Raw genomic sequence first — 23,724 nt, 5'->3', positions numbered from 1 at the left:
TCCAAAATATACAAAGGTTGGGCATGTTGTACTACACGTAGACACTATTAGCCAGGTTTGTGTTTTAATATTTCTTAACTTACAGCAAAATAAATGCTGGTCTTACCCTTCATATCAAGTAATTCTGCTATGAAAATATTGTTTATATGTTATACTTGTGAATTATTTTTAAGACTAAACTGCTACTAAAAACTAACCTATAGTTATGCACTTCATGGACCTCATGTGCTTTAAGTACATGGGCTTCATATATATAAGTGTTCTAAATACCATGTGAACTGCACTGGACGCTGCATAAGGTTAGAGGTGGGGGGGCGGTATAGAGCTGTGTGAGCTGGGAGAGGGGAATCTATGGGTTACTGTCTGTATGTTTGTATAAGTTTATGGTGTTAGAGTGAGTGTTTATATGTGTAGGGTGTTAGAGTGAGTGTTTATATGTGTAGGGTGTTAGAGTGAGTGGGTGTTAGTTTATGGTTGTATTACTGTGTGTGAGTGCATTGTGTTACAGCGTATTAATATATGGCATTAATGTTCGTCTCTTAGTGTATGATGTTAGCGCATGTGTGAGTGTTTGTGTGTTATTCTATGGTGTTATGTTGTGTGCAATACTGTATGGTGTTAACATAAGTGTGTGTCAGCATGCGGTATTAGAGAATATGTATGATTGTGTGTACCAGTGTATGATATAGAGTGTTAGTCTAGTGTTAGTGGCATCTGGGAAAGGGGAATATAGGAGAAAAGGGAAAGTAGAGGGAGAAAGCATGTGTATAACACATTAGACAGGAAACGGTAACATATTTCAATATACAGGTGTATTTAGTAAACACCGAATATTTACTAAACACTTGTCTTTTTGAGCCATGCCTAAAAAGAGGAGTATAGTAGTGATGAGCCTCATCTGCCTAATATAAATAGGAGATATATAAGTAAATTTGGATAAACGATGTTTCTCACAGAGCCACACAGGCTATAATGTTTCCAAGCCCCCTTATTACTTTCAAGAGCAAACAGTTTGGAGGAAAAGGAAAATAAATACAAATAAAGCGAGACTTCAGTACATAGATGAGATCAGTCTCTTGTTTTCACAATGGATATTGCCACAGCAATATAAATAACCTTCCTCCAGGGTCCAGTGAAGTTAATGATTTTAAGTCTCCCCCTGATCTATTTCATTATTATCCCCAATACCAATACTTTGTGTGGGAATATCCGTACTGCTGGAATATTCTCTGTATAATACATTTGTAATGAGGTCTTTTTAGTGATTTTTTTTTTTACCTTGTTTTGTCAAATTAAATTGACCACTGTCCCATCTCCCTCTGGTAGTTAATTCTTGGAAGTGAATAACAAAGAGAGTAATAGTAATTAATTCTTTGGGGGCATTAATCTAATAAGACAGAGGAGGAAACAAAGCAGCAAAAAGCAGCCATTAGGAACCATCTTACAAAAAGTGCTCTAGGGAGCATCTGAAACACAGAGCAGAGACCAGATAACAATTCATCAAGATAAAGCACTGCAAACCGGGGAAAACTAACCGACAGATGGAATTAAACGCTGCTAGAACTATGTGGATAAATGCTTTACACTCACAATAAAAACAGAAATCTATCTACCCCGTGTAATAAACATAAAAATCATTTCTAACCCAAAAATAAAATATTAAGTGTGTTTACAATAAAATAATATATTGAGAGTACACAATCACACCCAATGGGCCATATCAGTTACAAAATGGGATCTGGAAAATATTATGGGAGAGAAAATATTGAAATAACAAATATTGTTGAAATCTGATAATGATAAATGAATTGCATGCCCCAATTACGTTTAATATATTGGAGACGGAGGTGTTATAGTTTGAATTATACCTCATAAATATTAGGGAATATTATTAGTGAAGGAGGACATGACTGCTGCTGTAGGCCGCAGCATGGGCATGCCAGCAGTTCTCCTATCGGATGGGTGGATACGACAATGTTGCATGCCTGGATCTCAAGAACACACATCCTCCCTCCGTATTTATAATGTGAAGTGGAATTGGTAGTCCTCTGGCCTGTTTTCTCTGTGAAAGAATCCGCACCTTTGGCCAGTGTTTGGAATGGTGGTTATGTGGAGGCTGCACCTAAATTGGCTTGGGGCGGCTGATTGCACCTGCTGAGCTAGAACTATTGGTTTAAGGTGTTTTTTGAACTGTCTGCTAGTCTTAATGGCTAGCAGCTGGCAGGTTGTTAAGGGTTATGGTTCATATGTTTTAATCTGGCACAGGAAGTTAATAAACCTGTGCCAAAGCCCTTATCTACATTAATGGCTCTTGTCATTAGTTGATGGTGGGTGATTCAAGGGCTTGTATTGGTATCAGGGTCTCTAGGTCTAAGCAGTCCTGACAGGACTGTCCCGTATAGATAATTATATATGAATAGGGAATAAGTAACATCTGAAAAATCTTTCTTGAATGAATGGAGCCAGATGGAATGTGTTTATTAAAACACACATGGAGTGACTTGAATTGAACAAACCTAAACCAGAGTTCCATGATGAGAAGCACATATCTGTCTGCCAGCTTTTGTGATGAATTGTATCAACATGCATCAGACTGTGCTTTATAGTGGGAACATTTCTACATTTGCTTTGTTGTGAGTGCCCACTCATTATTAGGGGTCTGAATAAAATAATTAGTATGGACAAGGCATATTTTAAGATAATCTTCTGGAATTTTGAGTTTTTACACAAACTGGGACCAAAATTAAACTGTGTGGTCAGCATGACCAATGCACGAGGTTCCACCTTGGACCACATAGTTGAGTTGTGTGGAGTTTGAAGCATGCATACAGTATGTCTGTATAAATAAAATATCCACATATTATCCCTAAAAATAGCAAAACTATCTGATATAATCATGTGTTCAGATATATAATAAGCTAAATAAGTGTTAAGAAGCTGACAGACTCCCCTTTCTACAACACTGCTTATGTTATCCTCGTATATCCTGGAATTTCTAGGTTTACTGTCATTTCATTATATCAATTCCTTAATCCCGTAGAAATCCATTTTAAAAACAAAAACAAAAAACAGCACATCATTTTCAACACATTTAGTTTTAACAGAAAGAAAGAAATACAATGGAGACTAACATTCCATTTAAATGTAATGGCAAATGCAAAGAGCACTTCACCTTTATATTTTCATTCTATGTGCCATCTTGATTCTACATTTTAAAAATAAAGTAAAAAGTGGTCAACACATGTTGTCAAGCCACCTTTAAAGCTATATAAAAAACATGATTTTGAATAAAGAACAGACATTTCCTAGCCTGGTAGAATGAAATGCAGTACTGCACTATGATGTTGTAAACATGATATATTAGATCTCATGGATCACACTTACAAACAAAACTCTGTATGGGGTTTATAGTGGCTCTCACTGGACACAGGTTCCATCTGCAGATGATTAAAGTATTCCTTCTAAGGTATAAGCTGTAATATCTGTTTGTACCCTGACTCTTGTAAAGGGTGTAAGAAAGGAATTGCCATCAAATCTCTTGACACATGAAATCTCATAAAATCTAGACAGTGTGAAACACTATTACATGCAATTAAAGAAGAACTTTCTTAGTATAAGAAACCAATTTAACTTAGTTAATTTTAGGTATTTGTCCATTTCTATTATTCTTGTTGGAGGAATACATCCATTTTAAGATAAACAATGGATTTCGCTGCAGCAGTGTTCGTGGAGTTAAGGAAATTGAAATGTTATTTTTAGTTATGGAATTATTAATGATAAAATGTTTTTTCTCATTCTCTATTCTGCTCCTCAGACAAGGAAAGACCATAAGTGTAAGGGTCTTCTCCATTCATGTGAGGAATAACTGAAAATCAGTACTCTTGATCACACTTGAGGACAGAGATGGAGAAGCTCTAGCTTAAATAATCTGATCTGCTGACAACCACTATTCATTAAAGTGAAGAGTATGAGAGCGCCACAGTAAATTGACTACCTGTATGGAGCAAATTTAGGTTACCATATAAACCATGACACGTAATTGTTTATCATGTTATTTTAATGTGCTGTCCTGCAGTATGTGGGATTTATGACTAAGTAACCGATTCAGTTTTGTGAGTTTCTGCGTTCAATCATCATCAGGGCGGCACCTTCCATGTGCTCTTCACTAACATGGGAAATACACATGTGTTCTGGAAAAAATAGCTGGCGTGGTCACAGTGAACTAGTTTTGTTTAGTTTAATCTCCATATCAGTGGTTCTCTTTGTCCAGGCAGGAAGCACTAATAATAGATGTTGCACCAGAGTAGCCAGGGTGTCTTGTTAATACTAGTGCAGGTTTTTTTTAACAAAATGAATCAGGTCACCCAATTTTAAGCTGTCACTCAGCTCTGTATAGTCTCAGGTTCTGTATTTCTCACTGGGATCTCAGGGATGCTGTATGATGAAGAGCACTTACAATATTTAGCAGGTTGTAGAAAGGACAGAAAGACATGTCTTCAACTAATAACTACATATAACATGCTATTTTCTCATGTATCAAATGCGGATAGATCTGGCTATTTTATGCACTATTGATCCTCCATCAGAGGATATGGGTACAGTTGGGTGAAAAAGAAAAAAACCTTCTTTGAATTATATGGCTTTATATATTAGGACATAATAACAATCATCTGTTCCTTAGCAGGTCTAAAATTGTGGTAAATACAACCTTAGATGAACAACAACACATGACATATTACACAGTGTCATGATTTATTCAACAAAAATAAAGCAAATATATATATATATAGGGAACAGTCTATATTGGAGTGTGCCGGAAGAACAGGTGAACGTGGAACAGATAGGATATGGACTTCGGATAGGGGACCTTGGAACAGACTTCGGTACACAGAGCCAAGAGCAATGGTAGGACAGGTAGAATTCACAGAACACTGCTAGAAACAGCACAGGGCCAGGAAGCAGAGAAAGAGCAGAGCTGTTTACACCACAATGCAAAGGCCCAGACTGGGGGGCAGAGCAGTGTTAGGGATATTAATGAGACAAAATAGGCAAAACCAATATTTTGTCACACACACAAAATAACGACGCTACCAAATATTATAGTACCACATCCACAATATTAATTTAAGGAGATACCCTATATTTTATCTCCGATCCTAAATTCTTTCAGATCGCCGAAAATTATAATTGAAATTAGATAGATATCGCCACGATAGTCAATCAAAAATATTTATTTATTGTGAATACAATTTATAAAATCTATGTATGAGTCACACAGTGCATAATATAAAACACAACGTTCTTAAAACATGTCAAAATTGAATCAATTCAAATACAATATATTATCGATAGTTATCAATATGAATTAGTACTATATGAGTCTAACACACAATTAATTTCCAGTCCACTCAGCAACCAAAAATTGATAATAATCAGGGCAGTAATAAAGATATCACTATCTCTCTTATATTAGTTTAACTAATATGACAAATTAAAAAGTAATTTAATAATGTCTACGAGTATTAGTGAAATTCCTAATAGATGCAAATGATGTCAAACTTCATCTACAGGTAAAAATACCTTTTCATTATTGTTATTATCACGGGTTATAAGCTGCAGTCTCACAAGCCGCCATATACAATAATGCAATATATTATTTCCCAGAAACAGGGAATTCTATACGAAGAAGACAAAATTCACCTCTATTCAGAATAATAAAACAATTATATTTACCACCACTTGTTGCTGTTGTCCAACTGGTCCTTGTAGAAGTTAATCCAGGTTCAGTGGCAAGAAATTAAGTGGGAAAGAATATAACTTTCTAAAAGTTATATAGGTTAGAACTCCAAGTAACTCTAAGAGTGAAATATGGTGCCAGGATCTTTAGATTCCAATTCTCTGGGGTAAATTTGGTGAATCAGTCCGTCCTTTTCCTTTTTCTTTTTATTATCCAAGACATAAGCTTAAAAACAGAGCTTATTATCATAGCCTCCACCTCTTGATTGGAATTCTCCAATCATAACGGTGGGTTTTACCCATTATAATTAGGATTTTTACTCATATTTACACCGTTGTAATTTCTTAATTTACCTGTGAGAGACGCTCTGGTCTCAGAATTAACTTAAAACCATTACATATGTGTTTGGAATTTATCCTTGGTCACCCTAATCGCCAGGTGTTACCTCCTAGATAGTAACTCAGGCCTTGGTAGTCTTACCATGTATCCCCCATTCCAAGTTACATTTCTAAAGATATGCAGCGTCTACTCCTTAACTTTCTCATGGAAGATAACATTAATTGTATCATACATACTGAAACATCTATATACATGAATACTTCTTTGTTCTCTATTATAGAGGGAACAAACACAAAAATAAATCATCACTACATGATTAAGTAAAATAAAATGGCTCTGACTCCATTTTGTGTTCATGTAAAGTACAGAATATATGGAATACATGTTTTCTATGATAAAATATCTGACAGCAGGTATTTAAAGGTAGGGCTAAACCCAGATAATGTGCTTCAGCTGTCCAGAATAATAAGTAATGTGTGCTTTTGAGAGGGAAGGATGGCCACTAGACAGAATCCCGGCAGGCAGGGAGGAACCCTGACAGTCATTGAGTCGACCATGAACTCATCTGTATAACAAAGCATTCTACAGTCAAATGAGAGGCCATCTGTCCAACAGCTAAAGCTTGGCTGAAATTGGGTCATGCAACAGGACAATGACCTCAAGTACACCAGCAAATCTATAACATAATAGCTGAAAAATAAAAGAATCAGGATCTTGCAATGGCCCAGTGAAAGTCCAGACTTCAACCCAATTGAAATGCAAACCTTAATGAACAGAAGCAACATTGTAAAGAAGAGTGGGCCAAAATTCCTCCACAACGATGTAAAAGACTGATAATGTCATACAGAAAACGATCACTTCAAGTTATTGCTGCTAAAGGTGGTTCTAAAAGCTATTGAATCGTAAGGTGTACTTAGTTTTTCACACATGGCTTTTCCATTTTGGCTTTATTTTAGTTGAATAAATTATGAGACAGTGTAAAATGTCATGTGTTGTTCTTTATCTGACGTTGTATTTACCTAAATTTTAGACTTGCTAAGGAGCTGATGATTGTTATTATGTCCTGATATTTTTTTTATATTTTTGTTTCTTTTTCGCATGACTGTACACACACACGCATGTGTATATATATATATATATATATATATATATATATATATACTGAAGACTGCTGAATTACCAAGCAGCCTTTACAGGAGCTGATGCAAATGTTTTGCTGCTTCACACTGTTCATCTATGGTATTTTACACAAACAACACTCTCACAAACAACACGCTCTCCTTCGTATGATGAATAAATGATATTGATTCCACTTCTCAGATAATACAGACAGTGTTTGCGAGGAATAAGATTGTAATTTGCAAAAGGTGAGGACAATGTCTCTAGCAACTACATTGTTTTACTAAAGCAGTTAAATTTTTAGTTGGTTTGAGTCTCATTGCAATAAAAATCTGTGTTTGTCTGCTAAAACTAATCAGTATTTTTCAGCCATTATTTCAGAAATAATGAATGTTTACTAAGAAAAAAAAGAAATAAGTTCACTAAAAACAGTGATAAACAATGTTAAGAAATCTTAAAATCAGGGGTAGGTAGCGGCAGGCTAAATGTCCTATAGGAGTAAATATCTTCTACCAGGCTCATCATGGACACCCTTGTCCAGATATGTAGAGTTTAGTTAAGATGCAATAACCAAATGGCTCTCAGAAATATTGCAGTGTTGTGTGTGTGTGGTGGTGGTGGGGGGGGATAATTAGGCAGGTTTGTGCACATTTGGGCAGTTTTGAGCATATCATTGCAAGATAGATAGATAGATAGAAAACTCAGGGACCAGCCTGAAAATTCCAGATAACGTATTGTGCCATAACTCACTATGACAAAAGATTACGGACATATATTTGGAATTCATGGAAAATGAATGCAAAATTTTTTTGCTAATTAGTTGGGCTCTTCATTCACAGTCTTGATGTAAAGCAAAGCAGGCAGGTGCCTCAGGCCCAAACTTACCTTAGAGACTGAAAACAGCTGTCTACTAGTCCCCAACTGTGGTGCACATGCATGCCATCATTGTGCAGCTGGAAAGAGGGAGGAAGGGACTGGATCAATGTAGGTCCCAGCACCACCATTCATCAAAGCGTGGTGCTTGTTGCTGACAGGTACAACAGACCTGAATAGAACGGGAGAAGCTACCTTATTATTGAACGTGGCCCTAATTATTCATTTAGTATATAATATAAAAGTGGGGTTAGTTAGGTATTGAAAGTGTTTTAAGTAGGGTCAGGATATGTTACCATTGAGATGTTAACTCACTAACTCATCATAGAAATCTAAGGAATTAAATACATCAGTGGACGTAAAATCAGCAAATGAATGCACCATATCTTTGATTTTATTAAAGTATTGACTTAATGTCTTATTGGTTGCAGTTGGAGAGATATCTGGGAAATGTCCAGCAGATACTGATTTTGTCTGCAAAAACAAGAAGTGCATTGAATCCCACCTTGTCTGTGACTACAAACCAGACTGTGAAGATTTATCAGATGAGACAGACTGCAGTATGTTGCTTTTTATTCTAATATATTTGTATACTTTGATGTGCAATATCTGTTTGTATAAAAAAATACCACCCACTAACTATATATTTATATAAACACACACTCTGATAGGTGCCTATACCACTTGCAGATTCATCCCAATGAACATTACTAAGCTTTTTTTTATTACTGGTTTACTTTTATATTTATTTTAAGAAAGCAGCTTGTACTTTAAAACTTAAAAAGCACAGGATGTTTGCAATTCAGTAAGCTCCTTGATTTTACGTTGGATCAACATAAGGGATTTTAAAAAGGTGTCCGTTACAACATTTAACATTTTCTTACTGTAGAATAAAACAGAAATAAATACTTGTACTGCTTTTCACCTCAGCTGTATGCAGCATTTACTGTGAGGAGGCAGGAAGATAATCCATGGTGTATCTTCATAGATATATTTTGTCCACCGAAAAAGTTACTTTTCCCATCCAAAGAAAATTCCGGGAAACAGCTACACCAAATTAACGAATTTACTGATAATTTTTTAAAATAAAAATATTTTTTCGCTGGTGCAGGGGCATAATTAGAAACCACAGGGCCTCCGGTGCTCCCAAGCCGCTTATCTGTGCCATCCAAACCCCCAAACACTCTACCTGTGCCATCTTTGTCCTCAAACAGCATGCCTGTGCCATAATTACCCCTAAACAGCTTCTCTGTGCCCTCTTTGTCCCTTGCAACATGCACTCTGGCACACATACGTTCATACACACAAATTTACACATGCTAACACACATACACATGCTTACACATACACATTTATGCTAACACACTTAACCTTACACACTCATACCAACACACGCTCCATCTCACACCACTCACACATACATACTCACACACAGATAGAAGGGATAGAAAAAGTATTTGAAAAGGGCACTTCACACTTCCTTGCTGTAATTCCAGTAGTCAGAACAGATAATAAAGCGCACATAGGCTCTGAGTTCTGTTCATAACCATTCGTAACATAAAATTGCGCTCACTGCTTTCTTAAAAGTAAGTTGCATGTCAGCTATAAAATACTTAATAAACAGAATTTTTGTTTATAGCTAAAGAATCCTCTAATCTGAGGTGAATTTAAAAAAAAGCATTAAAAAACACTCAAAAAACCTGTGGCACAGATGCTTTCTTGAAACTGTTGTAAAATATCCTTCCAACCGCTTCTCAGGCAGTTTTAAACCAAACTTTGGACACCATTTCTGTATATGGTTTTATTTCAGCCTAAAAGTGCATTGAAATGCATACCAGTAACTATTAATAATGACAACTCCTGCAGTACAGGCAAGCAAAATCAGGGGCATAGTACATTTAAGTTTTTAATTATTTTTTTTTAACAATTTTCTCACTGTCGAAAAGCACTCAGGCAAGTACTAAGATGAAGAATGGGAATTCCTTTGTGAAATTAAGAAAATGTGTTGAGCCAGAAACAGCTAATCCCTTAATAGACTTATAGAAAATCGTACAAAGTTTGAACAGCGGTAAAACTGAGATGCTTGAAAGGGACGGGGAGAAGTTGATTTAAGTGAATTAAGCATTAATCCTTCTGCCTTCATAGTAAATGATTTTGGTGTAAATTAAAAAGAACATATCCAATGAAGATTCTAAAAAGGGCTTTTTTAATTGATTTTCTCTGTGAATCATTTTTTTTATGTTTGTATAATTTACTCTCAGGCAAATACAACAATATATCTGGCAGCTGCAACTTTGAACACCTTGAAGGATGCGGTAACTTTATCTGTGATTTGACACAAGATCAAAATGACCAGTTTGACTGGACCATAAGAAGGAAGAGTGGTGGTATTAATTCAGACCACACACCAGGTAAGCAAACCATACATTAAGGCATTAGGGGTTAATGCAGAACGGCTGGTCAGATAAGCCAGAGGTCAGGTCACAGAGCAGGTAGTCAGACAAGCCAGGTGTGTTACACAGGTAGAGCAGTGCAGTATCCGAATCACTAAGACAGCTGCCGATGGGTTTAGTTCATGCTCGGAAACTCACATTAATTTCAATGGGTGCGATTTTCTGCCACTGATTAGCTGCTTCAACCAGTCAAGGGAAACATGTACCTCAGGTAAGTGATTTTACTTGAGTGGGCTGTGAGGAGCAATAAACTGTCCCTTTAATAAAACACAAGCCTTTTTGTCTTTCATGTACACGAAAAAGAAGAAATAGAGCCGGTGGAGACTATACTCTGTAATACTATTCTTTTTATTGCTTGGTGTTTTTCTTTTTATGAATGTTTTCCAAACACACCTCTGGCTTTTAAGCAATATTATGGCACATGTCCTGCGGTCCATTAAGATGATTCCATTTACATTTTGAGAAGCATTATAGATAAAATGTATACTTTACAAATCATTTAGAAATAACTGAGTTAGATAGTATTCCAATGCAGTGTAGTATTTTATGGTATTGAAAAAAAATGCTTTAGTTTTCAACAAAAGATGAAAAAGAAGCAATTGTCTGCTACCACAATGGAGAAGTCAATGTGGCCATTTTATAATGCTAATTGTAAATTGTCCATCAAAGGATTACCTCACTTTCAAGTATGGAGCTTTAAAAATACAAAAGAAGGTTGAAATGATTTTAAGTGATGAAACTGAATGGATTGATATTTGCAATTTCTAACATAATAATTCCAAATGGTACCTAAAAGAATGTTTTAATAATTTCCTAGATAAAGGGCTTGAAGCTTGCTATAAGCTGCTCCATTCATTGTTCCTCTCCTTCAGTGACATTAGAAAGGTTCTAGTTTATATTAAAACCCTACAAAAGAGAACAAGTTCTTCTATTCTTTAGGATTCCATTCTGTTTTAATGAACTAAACCTGAAGCATATCACTTTGTCTCCAATGCTTTTACATTCTACTAACTGTAGCCACACCATGTGAGAAATGGCTTAGGGAATTCTAAGTATGAAGGCACTACATAAACTGCTAGAATAAACAAAGGACTTCAGGAAGGAGTGAGATAATTTATTTTGTTATTTGTACAATGACACAGAATTTACCATGGAAGCTAGATGAAGCAGATGCCTCTGGACTTGATTGACCTGCTAAGACACAAGACTATTTCAGTGGTAGACGTCCCTCAGCCGAGTCCGCTGTGCCTGTTCCTGTTCTGTGTTTGTTGCAATTAGTTCATGATGCAGCAAAGTTTTTTATGCTAGAGAAACTGATGTCTTTACCAGTGCTCTCACTTGATCCTACCTTGTATGAAGGACCTTTGGGTCCACTGAGTTGTTAGTTGAGTTAAGGGTTGACTGTGCTGTCACATGCTCTAATTCCATTCACTAATATACAAGTTGCTTGTACCAGTTACTTATTTGCGTCAGCACTAGTGTGAACCAATTTCATATAAATACATTAAACTCATCCTAAAAATAGTTATTATAAATGATAAAAAATAAAACATAAAAAATGGACCCCAGAGATCTCATCACATGGTAATTGTAGTTAAAAAGTTCCTCTAATGAAATCTCACCGAAAATAGGCTTTATACAGGACCATCCAAGCTTTTCATGTGAACAGCTGGCCCTTGAAAGCCCAATTAATATTCTCCCTTTCCTAGCAGTCCAGGGGGCTCTTTATATGCCTTCTCCTAATTGCAGTTCATGTGCCTAAACTAACATATATACAGTTTATATTTTCTTGTAGGTAAATCATAAGTTAATCATTTTTTTTTTCTAGGTAGCGGAAGACATTTTCTGTATGCCAATTCTTCAATGCAGAAACAAGGAGACACTGCAAGGATATTGACAAGTAACCTTTTCCCCGTTACTCAGGAAGATTGTAGAGTGAGGTTTTGGTATTATATATATGGATCACAACAATCGGGAAAACTGATGGTAAACAAGTATATTTGTTACTTACTGACTATTTCTTATTGCTTTGAAAATCAGGTAGTGACTTAATTTACTGTATTGACAGTTTAGGAATTAAATGATGACAGATGGGAACCAAAAAATTAGAAATACATTAATTCTCACGTGGAAAATAATTTATATTTGTCTGAGTTTTGTTTGTCTCACATAATTTTTTATAACATATGTTTTTGCTGTTCCGTCAACATATTGCATTTGTGCACATATGTAAGTTATATTTATATACTCAACAGATTGCAAAACAGAATTGCTAGTATTTTTGCACCTAAAGTTAATTGTATTAAAGAAAAAATCCATTAGTATGTAAGTTGTTTTGTCAGAGCTTTAAATGTTGCGAATTAAAGATGAGGGCATGTGAGGGAACGCAAGTTTTATAAAAAGTCCCAGAAAGGCTAATTGAAGTGCGATTAAGAAAATGAAACCACCGCCCCTATTACTGTAACAAAAAAATTGTTTATGCTTTGAATATTATTGAAATTAAATGTTATTATTGAAATGAAATTTCCAGATGACTAGTACACATTTAGGGTTCTAAGTCTTCATCACCAGAAACCGTATCTCATTAATCTCAACTATGTCCACAATTGTCATTAACAAGCATTTCAATGTTCTTTATTTATTTTGCTCTGTTTACTCAAACACTCACTGTTTCCCATCACGGTAATGTGTCAAGAGAATGGGAGACAGTGACAAATATGATTGTTCAGACTTTTGCCTTCTGTACTTTTTCAAAGTCATCTACTTTTTATGATTGGTTTGCATGCTGCATGCAACATGTTCTTCAAAGCAAAACTGATTGGTTTTATCATCAGAATGATTTGTTGTCTGGTGGAAACTGTCTATGTCATCAATCACTGAATACATTAACAAGCATTGGTGATAATACTAAACCATCGAACTGGTAATGATTTCAGCGTGCCTACATAAATATTAAAACATATTCATGCTGTTTTGTGTAGGTGTACATAACTACTAGTTATGGACTGAATATTCTGTTGTGGTCGGCGACTAGGAGCACAGAAGGGAGGTGGATGTATGCCAGTGTAATCCTTTCAAGCAGCAGTCCTTTCAGAGTGGCATTTGAAGCACAAGTAGGAGGGGACCCGATTGCAGACATTGCTGTGGATGACATATCATTTACATTACAGTGTTCTTTTGGGGGTGAGTTCTTAATGGTATTGATGATGCATAATCTTAATATTTTCATGGACAATTTGGGCAATTAGTTTTCCTTTAGGGATATGTGATGGGAAACTTCAAACATTTTGGGAAAGTAAATCATCTATGTCTGGGCACACAGGATCTGTGCATGCTCTAAACCTTAAGTATATTGACCGACCATCATTGGTGCTGGACTGCAAACTCAAAAGCATTGAGTCGGCCTGGCCCCTGATAGTGTCAATTGAGCTGGGAGTAGGAGGAAGACGTGGGCAGGAGTGTGGTCAAATGCTGCTCCCTTGCTCAGAGGAAAAAAGAAAAGTTACCCGGAGGCCTGGGGATGCAGTGAAAGACCTGGAGACTCCGGGTTAAACTCGGAGAGTTCCCAGGTATGCTCAAGAGTTGTAATTAGGATCCTCAGTTAGGAAAAAGAAATGGTCTAAAACGTGTGTGTTTACAAAGGAAGACATTCTACCTGAATTCTCCAAAGTAAAATGTGTTGGAAAGTACTGGACTGCCAGTGCACACAAGTAGCAGGAAAAAGCCAGTGTCCGAAAAGGGATTGGACCAAAAACTAATTGTTTTTGGTCCATGTGCACAAGTCTTATTTCCATGTCTAAATTTAATTTTTACACTAAATGAAGCTTGCTGTGAAAAGAGAACCTGGAATAAAAGGCTAAGCCATGTAATTTTTAAATACAAATCAATTGATTTTGCTGTTCTGAAGAAATAATGGGAATTCAAGCAATACATCATCATGTTCGTGCATGCTCCATAGATTTGTTGCAGCATTTATCTTTATTTTGTAAAAAAATAATTGCATACCAAGCTCTGATGCATGCAAGGAAATTATTAATATTACTCTTCAAGTTGCTTTAGCAGTGCAGGTTTTGGGAAAAAAACTAGCAAAACCAATTTTTTTTAAACTTTAGAATAAACAAAAAAGCAATCTGTGTTCAGCTAAGGAGATCCTGAAAGAGGGGGAAAAGGTGAAAGGGCAAAACAACATATGTAATATAAGACAGTGAGCGGTAAATAGGCAGAACAGCTTCCAGCAGAAGAGGGTAATAGAGTGTACTTAAGTCTAAATTAGATAAACATGAAGCTATCCTGAACATAAAACAAGACCGGTTTGTTTACAGGAAGAAATAAGGGGCAGATTACATGGGCTGAATAGTTTTATCTGCTGTTAAATATTATTTTATGTTTCTATTATAAAGTCAACTAAGTTTTAAAATGACAACAGAAATTTCAAATACTTTCAACCACATGTTTAATGAATATCAACAATACATAGGATTAAAAAAATATCTACTTCATAATACATGGTTTTCTTAAACATAGCAGGAATATGTTTTCTTATTTCTTAGGAATTATTATTATTTACTGTAACATAATCAGTTATTGAAATGCCTAAACATACTGATGAAATAATACCATGCCATGTACTTACATTCCTTATTGGTAACCAAATAATAATTTGCTATTTCTGCATAAGCATAGTAGAGATTCAGAAAATATTCATTTTTTTCCCAATGAAAATTGTAGAACAAATGGAAAATACTGTAATAAAAAACGCTGAAACAATTGAGCTGAACAGATAGATTGGTACAGTATGTTATTTCAAGTCACAAGGGACTGCCATAGATGCCGAAAGAAATTCAGCCAACAAAGTATTCAAATATAGTAAAAGTAAAACAGACATCACACTATTGGAGGGAAATCATAATTTTTCATAGAACCAGAAAGATGATAAGTGTAATGGTAGTTGTTCCCCTCAAAAGTGTCAAGGGGGGCGAAAAGATTGTAATACTTGAAGACGTATCTTTCCTACCTGTATTCTGTTCAGCAATTCCTTGGAAATGCATGTTGTAAACATGCCTGGGAGTTTCTGAGGGTAGGTTGCTCGGAGCTCTCTCTTCTGGAGGTGTAGCTTTGTGAAAATATGGCGTTGTCCCAAACAACTTTTAGTGGACTAGAACTGAGAAGGCAGAAAGTGAGAAGGCAAATATGTGTGGGGAGTGAGTTTGGTGAAACATTGCTCCTCTGTCTGGACAAAGAAAAAATTGGCCTGGAGACCCGGCAAATCAGGGCTTCACCTGGAGACCTGGGTCAAACCCAGATAGTTCCAAGGCTTGGTTTTATAGCTTTAGTTTATTTAGTTTAACTTGACTGACCACATACAACTTCAAACAAACTTAAAGATTTACTAAAATGTAAGCTGTTTTCAAGGACATTTAACATTTTATAAGTTTCAGGTGAGGGTATGTAAGTTCAATGAAAGTTTGTATGTCCTGTCCTAAAGTTAAAAAAAATTAACCCCCACAATACACATTTTTTAAAAAGCGCTCAAAATGGGACTCTCTAGAAAAATATAAACCGACTGGGTACCTACTACTTACCCTTTTTTCCCACCTCATGAGCAGTGGAGCAGATGATTCAAATGAACTACAATGTTTGATCGTTTGATTTCTATGTTAATACGACTTGTTATTAGGAATTGGAATTGTTTATTAGGAGAGAGAGTTTTAGGAGAGATATTTTTAATTTTCTTTTATGATTGTTTTAACAGTTTGTTTTGCCATGCACAATGCCTATGAGGGTGATTTATAAGATACATATTTATATGTACTTTTTCTTTCATTAATCACTAAACATAACATGAACACAGCTTACTAAATATATAAAAAACATTTTATCACTTCTGTCCAAACTCTTGCTGAATACTAAACATTCTAATAACAACATATTTTGTAGGATTCAGAACTCTCGCTCAGGTTTATTTAATGTAATTTGGGTAATGTTAGCATATACTGATGCAAAATGAATTGCACAAATAAGCCAGTGTTGACGGTTGACTGACTAATAAACAAATATGAGTCTTTTTGAGGATTTGCAACTTACATTCAATTTCTGGCATTATTTAAATTCAATTTGTTGGAATACCAAAGGCAAATGTATGAATAATGTACTTCATTTGTGAACTCAGCTGAAAGATAGTAGTAGAAGACACTGCATGTCAAAAGAGGCAAAAGGCAATTATAAAACCAATTAGATTCCCATGTATTTAACTGTCGGTTTTATGTAATTTATGCAATGTAAACTGGACCATTGACAAAAAATTTAAAGTGAGGTTTAAATTGTCTGCTGACTCAATTTCCTGATACACCATTCTAATTTTATAGTAATTGTGTGTATGATTGGAAATAATATCCAAAAGACAAATCAGCAAACATGCAATCTAAAAAAGTTCAAAAAACTCTCCAAGGTTATGATGACCTCTTACTGTACCTAACAGCACAATATCATTGTTATATGCAAGTATGTATATATATGTGTATATACTTTTTTTTGCAAAATGACTTGCTTTTGACATATTTATAAAAGCTTCACATGTTTTAATTTCTATATTCTAATCCTATTCCAATGGAGGCACCCTTGTTTCTACATCCATGATTATTCAGTAATGCTGTAATGAGCAGGTTACTGGGATTTGTTTTAAAGCTGTTGGTTAACTTTTCTGTTGCTGATATTTTTCATAACCTGTTACTGGATACATGTTGGAACTAAAAGCCCCTTCAACTTAACTAATGCGACTCACCTTAAGTCAAAAGCACTTACTTGTTACAGCTTGGAAAAAACTGAACCATTCATTAACATAATTAAGGTGCTTTCATGTTGATGCTTGTGCTTGGAATTTTTAAAATTTCCGTTGTAACAAATATACACTATGCGGCATGGATGCCAAGTTGAGCAGGGGTGTGTAAGTATTCTCATCTTTTGGCTAAAGGATAAATGGCATGTTTAGTCACTATAATACACTGTTAATTTGAAACATGTCGAGTTCTGTTGTGAAGTTGGCAGTCATGGACATTTTGTCCATGACTTGACTGCCAAATTGAGCACACATTGCCTTTAGTGAATAAACCCAGACTCAGAGTTTGCTAAAGCAGAGAGAAAGCATGTTAATGGCACATTTACAGGATGGATTACTTATCTCATTGTCACAAAATGTTATGCCTTTTTCTTAACTCTACTGTAAACTTTTGAAAGAGCCCTATCCAACAAAAGAAACAGATTGTAGCTGCAGTCCTAAGAAATTTTACTCCAGGGCCAGACTGGGAATGACTAGATGACTCGGAACTTTAAGGCCAGCTGCACTTTAAAGCATGTTACATTTTAATGCAGTCATGCATATCCTGCCATCAGCTGAACACCACTGGATCTGCTGCTGGAGTGTCAGTATGAGTAATCATGTGACTGTACCGGTCATCGACTCAAAGGGCATTTGCCTAATGTGCCAGATGGCCGGTCTGGGCCTGTTTGAATCCCATAGGTTAAGCATATCTATCTATCTATCTATCTATCTATCTATCTATCTATCTATCTATCTATCTTTCTAATAGACTAATAATGATTTCATTTAAAATGCCAGATAAATATCAAACCATATGGCATAAAATGTATTCACACAAATCAAAATAAATGCATTCCTCCTACTTATCACTTTAATTATGCTTCTGTCTAGTACAGCATGATAGGCAGAATTATCCAGATGGAGCACACTAAAAGTGATTTGGTTGCTTTGTTTGATTTAACAAATATTCTTATGCTTAATGTTAATACAACTTGACTTTAAAAAAAAATGTTGTGTAACAAAACATATTTGTTTATTCATTCCAGGATCAATAACACCGCAGCCTACATGTCTGTCTAACCTGTTTACCTGTGTCTATGAAAAGGAATGTGTTCCTCTGTCTGCAAAATGTAATGGAATAGAAGACTGCATGGACGGAAGCGATGAAATCAATTGCCCCACTCTGGTTCCTAGCACGGAAACTTCAACGAAATGCATGGAAACAGAAATTCAGTGTGGTGATAAAACCTGCATCCCGTCTGTGATGTGGTGTGATGGAGTGCCAGACTGCCTGTTGGGAGAAGATGAAGATAAATGCAGTAAGAGTCATATCAGCTCTCAAAATGCTGATCTGTTTGGTGCAGGCATGAAGCAGTCACAGTGATGTTGAATTCCCGTTGTACAAATCAGATAATACAGCATAGCCAGAGTCGTTTCCTATGCTCAGAAACACAATATATATTGAGTTATATTTTAAAAAAAAAGATGTTTTTGCCTTTTCCTAAATGTAAAATGAACCTTTCACATGTACCAACCAATGGTGACACATTTTTAAAGGCTCTGGGGGCAGGAGCAGCATTTTCATACATGTTTCTTCAATTAATATGAAACTTGATTAGCGTATTAGACAGTATTATAAAATATATAGAAAAAAAGATTTCCCTAGCAAAACACAAGAGATCACAGAAGCTGCTGCATTCTCTATCGACTTGCATGCAAATGCTATTTAGTGGTTAGACTGCCCATTTCCCCAGTTCACATGAAAATCCATCAAATGCAAGTGCCCGTAATTTAATGTAAAAACCTTAGGTCATCATGGCGTTACAGTGAGATTAAATGTTCCACCCACAATCATGCCTCAGCACCAGTGGCATCTTCTGGCCAAGCCTGAGTAGGCCTATGCCCATGACAGCAGGTCCACGGGGCCACAGCCCCTCTGCTGCATAACAGAAGCCTGATGCCCAGTTAGGCCATCAGGGTCACTGTAGCTCCTCTGCTCACTTGGCCAGTAAAAGAGAGATCAGTGATCTCCCCAACCAGCCCATAAACACTATGGGGAACTGTGTCTTATAGGCAATACCTGTACAATTCACTTCTACTGAGCGCTGTTCATCTTTAAAAGCCGGAATACCGGAATAAGACATATTCTAATGCTCAGCAGTAAGTATGGCACTGTACAGCTGTGGGTGCTGCCTCGGTCAGCGCCAAGGGTAAATATAACGCTGCCCAGCACATCAACACAATGTTCAGTTGTTGTAAAAGCAGATAGTTTACACTGAGCCTTTTTCTTTATTAACAGATATGAACTTTCCTGCATTGCAGAGTCCAAAAAATGTTATTGTAAGAATTTCATTTATTTTTAAATAGGTGCAGAGTTCCAAATGCTGGTCTCACTTTGGAGATCAAAACACTTTTATGATAAAATCATCTTTCTAGTTGAGGGCATGTTTGAAAAAAGAGTTTTCTTCGATTAAATACATGCACTGAAAGGCTGGCAAAAGACAAAAAAATTTAACAAAACCAGTTACTGTGAGACCTTCCAAAAATTGCAATATACTTTAACAAATATTTATTTGATCCAAGTCTATTTTACTCTGCTGGCTTCTTTCAATATTTTTTTTAATTTATATTTCTGAAGTTACAGTGTGATTTATATTATTCAACTCCACTATAAGCCCATCAAAAAGTCAGCGGCTAAATATTTATGGTCAAAAATAATTTTAGTAGTATAGCCAGAAAAATATTAAAAACATTTTAAGTTATATGTTTCCAAGGAGTATTATGATATAAATGTTGCAGAGAGCTACACTTTTTCGCAACATTTAAAAAAGCATACCTTGTCTTATTCCCTTATGTAAGTGGCAATATATGAATAGTGTGTCCTAGAAAAATGGTCAATATGAAAACATTGGCGTAATCTAGGCCCCTGCATTGCCAGGGGTTTCCCTGTACAGTTGGGGCTACTAATGCTAGGGCCTCCAAAACCCTTCCTTCTGAGACAGCCATACAACTAGTCTGGCAGGCCTCAGATCCAACATGCTGACTGAATCTGAACCCTGGGAAATGATGTGATTTCCCGGCCCTCACTGGCACTCGTAGGCAGTGTGTGGGGACCATGAGAGAGCAGATGAGCTGTCACCAGCCAGTGGACTACCCCCCTGAGAGTAGAGTGTGTCTTAGTATGTGTGTGTAAGCATGTTACTATGTGTATGTGTGTTTGTGTGCTAGTATGTTTGTGTGTTTAAGTATGTTACTGTGTGTTTGTTAGTATATGTGTGTAAGTATGTAACTGTCTGCTAGTATGTTTGTGTGTGTAAGTATGTTACTGTGTGTTTGTTAGTATGTGTGCATAAGCAGGGCCGGCCCAAGGCAAAATGCCGCCTAGGGCGAATTTTAAAATGCCGCCCCCCCATCTACCCTTCCTCTCCCTCCGTCCCTGCCGCCCCCCCCCCCTTGTACTTACCTTTCAGCAGTCCTGCGGCGAGTCTCCCTGTTCGGTCTCGGTGCCTGCTTGTAATGCTGAGCGCCGGAAATCTACAAGCCGGCACCGAGACCGAACAGGAAGACTCGCCGCAGAGGAGATAGAGAGAGGCGCCGAGCGGTTACTGACAGCTTGGTAAGCGAAAACCACTCGGCGCCCCTTTCTCTCTCTTTCGCTTTTAAAAAAAAAGGGCTTGGGGGCGGCAAAGTGCCGCCCCTTCAAAAGTGCCGCCTGGAGTGGTTGCCCCACTCGGCTCCATTGTCGGGCCGGCCCTGTGCATAAGCATATGGTGTCATGTCCCGGCACCCAGATGTTGGCAGTGTTTGAGGACCACTATGGAGCAGAAGAGATGTCACCAGCCATGGATTACCCCCTTCCTGATCCAACAAAGGTAGGGTGTGTGTGTAAGTATGTTACTGTGTGTGTTAGTATATTACAGTGTGTGTTAGGATGTGGGTGTATTAATATGTGTGTAAGCATGTTAGAATGTTACAGGGTGCCCTGTAATGTTTTGTTATGCCACTGTATGGAAACTGTAGGCTGACAAAATGATGGAAGAGGACAGGAAATAAGTTCCCAAAACTTAGTTATAAAAGAAAGTGAGTGAAATAATAGTTTTGTTCACATTCCACGAGAAAGAGTGAATGCTTTGACACTTGTCAATTGTGTAAAATCATTTAATAAAATCACAGAATCAATAAATGTTGGCAAACTGGCAACGGAAAGGTGGGTCAATAGGTACCCGAAAACATAATAATTGTAGATTTAATCACCCCTTAAACGGTGGTAACAGAACATTATGAATATATATATATATATATATAAAGTAATGAGACTCATTTCATTTTAGGTACTATGGCTTGCCTGGACGGTGCCTTACTATGTATTTCCACTAATACCTGCATTCCTGTAGAACAGCGCTGTGATGGCACATCCGACTGCAGCCCGTTCAATATTGATGAGTCTAGCTGTTCAGGTATCAAATATAAATTAAACAGATGTAATAACTATAATTATCAAAATATTTTATAGTATACTACAGCATTTATGAAATAGAACTAGTGATAATGCACTATTTATCTCCATGTACGGTATATTGTTTATGTTTAAACAAGCCGAAGTTATGAACAATTAATCAAACTTAATCAAATTTATTTGGTTAAAAGAAATGAAAAACTGGAGCTCAGGAGTATTTTCAGATTTTGAATATAAGGATCCGTTACCTGACACCAGTGAATCGAAGCAGGGTGACATATTTTCATTGATGATGAAAACACTATTTATGCTTTTTTTTTCTAAAAATGTGCAAAAAAAATGTTTTTTTTTTAAAACATTGTAGAACGTAAATTATAAACCACATCTAATGTTCTCTTTGCTACAAGCCTATTGTGTTTTCCTTCAGAGTGTCTCTTTTCAGGCTGAATGAATGTGAGTCATTATTTCAGCAGCACATCCAAACACTAAAAAATGTTCTAAAATGAAATAGATGCCTCATTACCTCATATTAACCAAGATCTTAAGAGGATATAGAGCCAACCTATCCCCCAATCCACTATAGAGTGTGGTGGGGTGGTTACAAAACTGTTTTAAAAATTTTATTGAGAGGCCTGGCACCCAATCATACATCACCCTATACTATGCCATACCCAGTGGGATGGTATTTTTATTATTATTATTTATCCTTTCGAGGAGGTCTGATACCCAATCATGTCTCTCCCTCCTTCTATCCCCTATGCTGTGGGACAGAGGAAGTTACGTGCATTCAAACACTCTAAAATTAGACATAAAATATGATGTTGTTCTGTAAGCCGAATAACCGACCCTTTACCCTAGTTAATGTATACTTAAAAAATGCTGCAACATTATAAGATTATAGATATAGTACATGGGGAAGAAGGGAATTTAATTATTGCAGGACATTTTAATTGCATCACAGACATGGACAGATAAAAACATTAAAAACCAAGTAAAAAAGTAAAACAAAAAACTGTCAGGACTCGGGTGATCAGGTCAGGTAGGAGCCCATGCGCAAGGGATACTTGGGGTTCAGTATGTAACCCACGGTGCATGATTATGCAAACAAAGACACCACAAACAGAAATCCAGGTAATGCAGTGTATTTCATGTATATAACAGGACCAGCAAATAAGGGTAATATAGTCTAAGCAAGAAACCGGACATATGGCAAAATAAAATACAGGTAATAAGTCTTTTGGCAGGGAGCCCGCTTGGAAGGGCACGACAGACAGAGAGCCCACTTGGAAGGGCACGACAGACAGCCCACTTGGAAGGGCACGACAGACAGAGAGCCCGCTTGGAAGGGTACAAAAGGCACACAGCCCACTTGGAAGGACACAAACCAGGGAGTCCACTTGGAAGGACACAAAGCAGGGAGTCCACAACAGCAGGGAGTCCACTTGGAAGGACACAATAGCAGGGAGTCCACTTGGAAGGACACAAAGCAGGGAACCAGGAACAGTACAGGTGCAGAGCCACAGCAGGAAGGTCCATAGACTTAAATACAAAGGCCCTGACTGAAGGGCAGGTTCATAAAGGCAGGGTAATCCAGATAACAAGGCCCAGCTGGATGTAGACTAGGGCTCAACCCAGGTAACAAGGCACACCTGAGTTCTGAGTGCTCCAGAGGGCGGAGGGTGGCCACTAGTGGTCGCAGATGTAAACGCCACAGGTATAAAAAAGCCATGGTTCAGGCAGTGAAAAATTGGTTCCCGACAGTACCCCCTCCCCAAGGAGCGGTCACTGAACGCAAACAGACTGAACAAAATCTGTACACCTTTAATAAACTGAGCAGAAGGGTGTACTTAACGTGATTTCTTCTTCTTCTTTTTCGGTAAAGCTTGTTCACAGATCTCCAGGTCTTCCTTTCTGATTATATTGCCATTAG

General features: G+C 36.8%; 1 protein-coding gene across 1 annotated transcript in view; it reads left to right on the top strand.

The window, feature by feature from the left end:
• The window catches only part of LOC149287228 (MAM and LDL-receptor class A domain-containing protein 1-like), a 177,922-nt gene that overhangs the window by 58,180 nt on the left and 96,018 nt on the right, over positions 1–23,724 (top strand). Inside the window, exons 24-29 of the mRNA XM_089493201.1 lie at positions 8,500–8,628; positions 10,330–10,479; positions 12,350–12,507; positions 13,503–13,704; positions 18,385–18,657; positions 21,670–21,795. Coding sequence (XP_089349327.1) covers positions 8,500–8,628; positions 10,330–10,479; positions 12,350–12,507; positions 13,503–13,704; positions 18,385–18,657; positions 21,670–21,795 — 1,038 coding nt within the window. The remainder of the gene's footprint in view (positions 1–8,499; positions 8,629–10,329; positions 10,480–12,349; positions 12,508–13,502; positions 13,705–18,384; positions 18,658–21,669; positions 21,796–23,724) is intronic.

This window comes from Sceloporus occidentalis, unplaced genomic scaffold (genome assembly GCF_023333645.1).
Source record: "Sceloporus occidentalis isolate IW3139 unplaced genomic scaffold, rSceOcc1.0.p SCAF_63, whole genome shotgun sequence".
NCBI classification, from domain to species: domain Eukaryota; kingdom Metazoa; phylum Chordata; class Lepidosauria; order Squamata; family Phrynosomatidae; genus Sceloporus; species Sceloporus occidentalis.
This window is presented reverse-complemented; position numbering and strand designations above follow the sequence as displayed.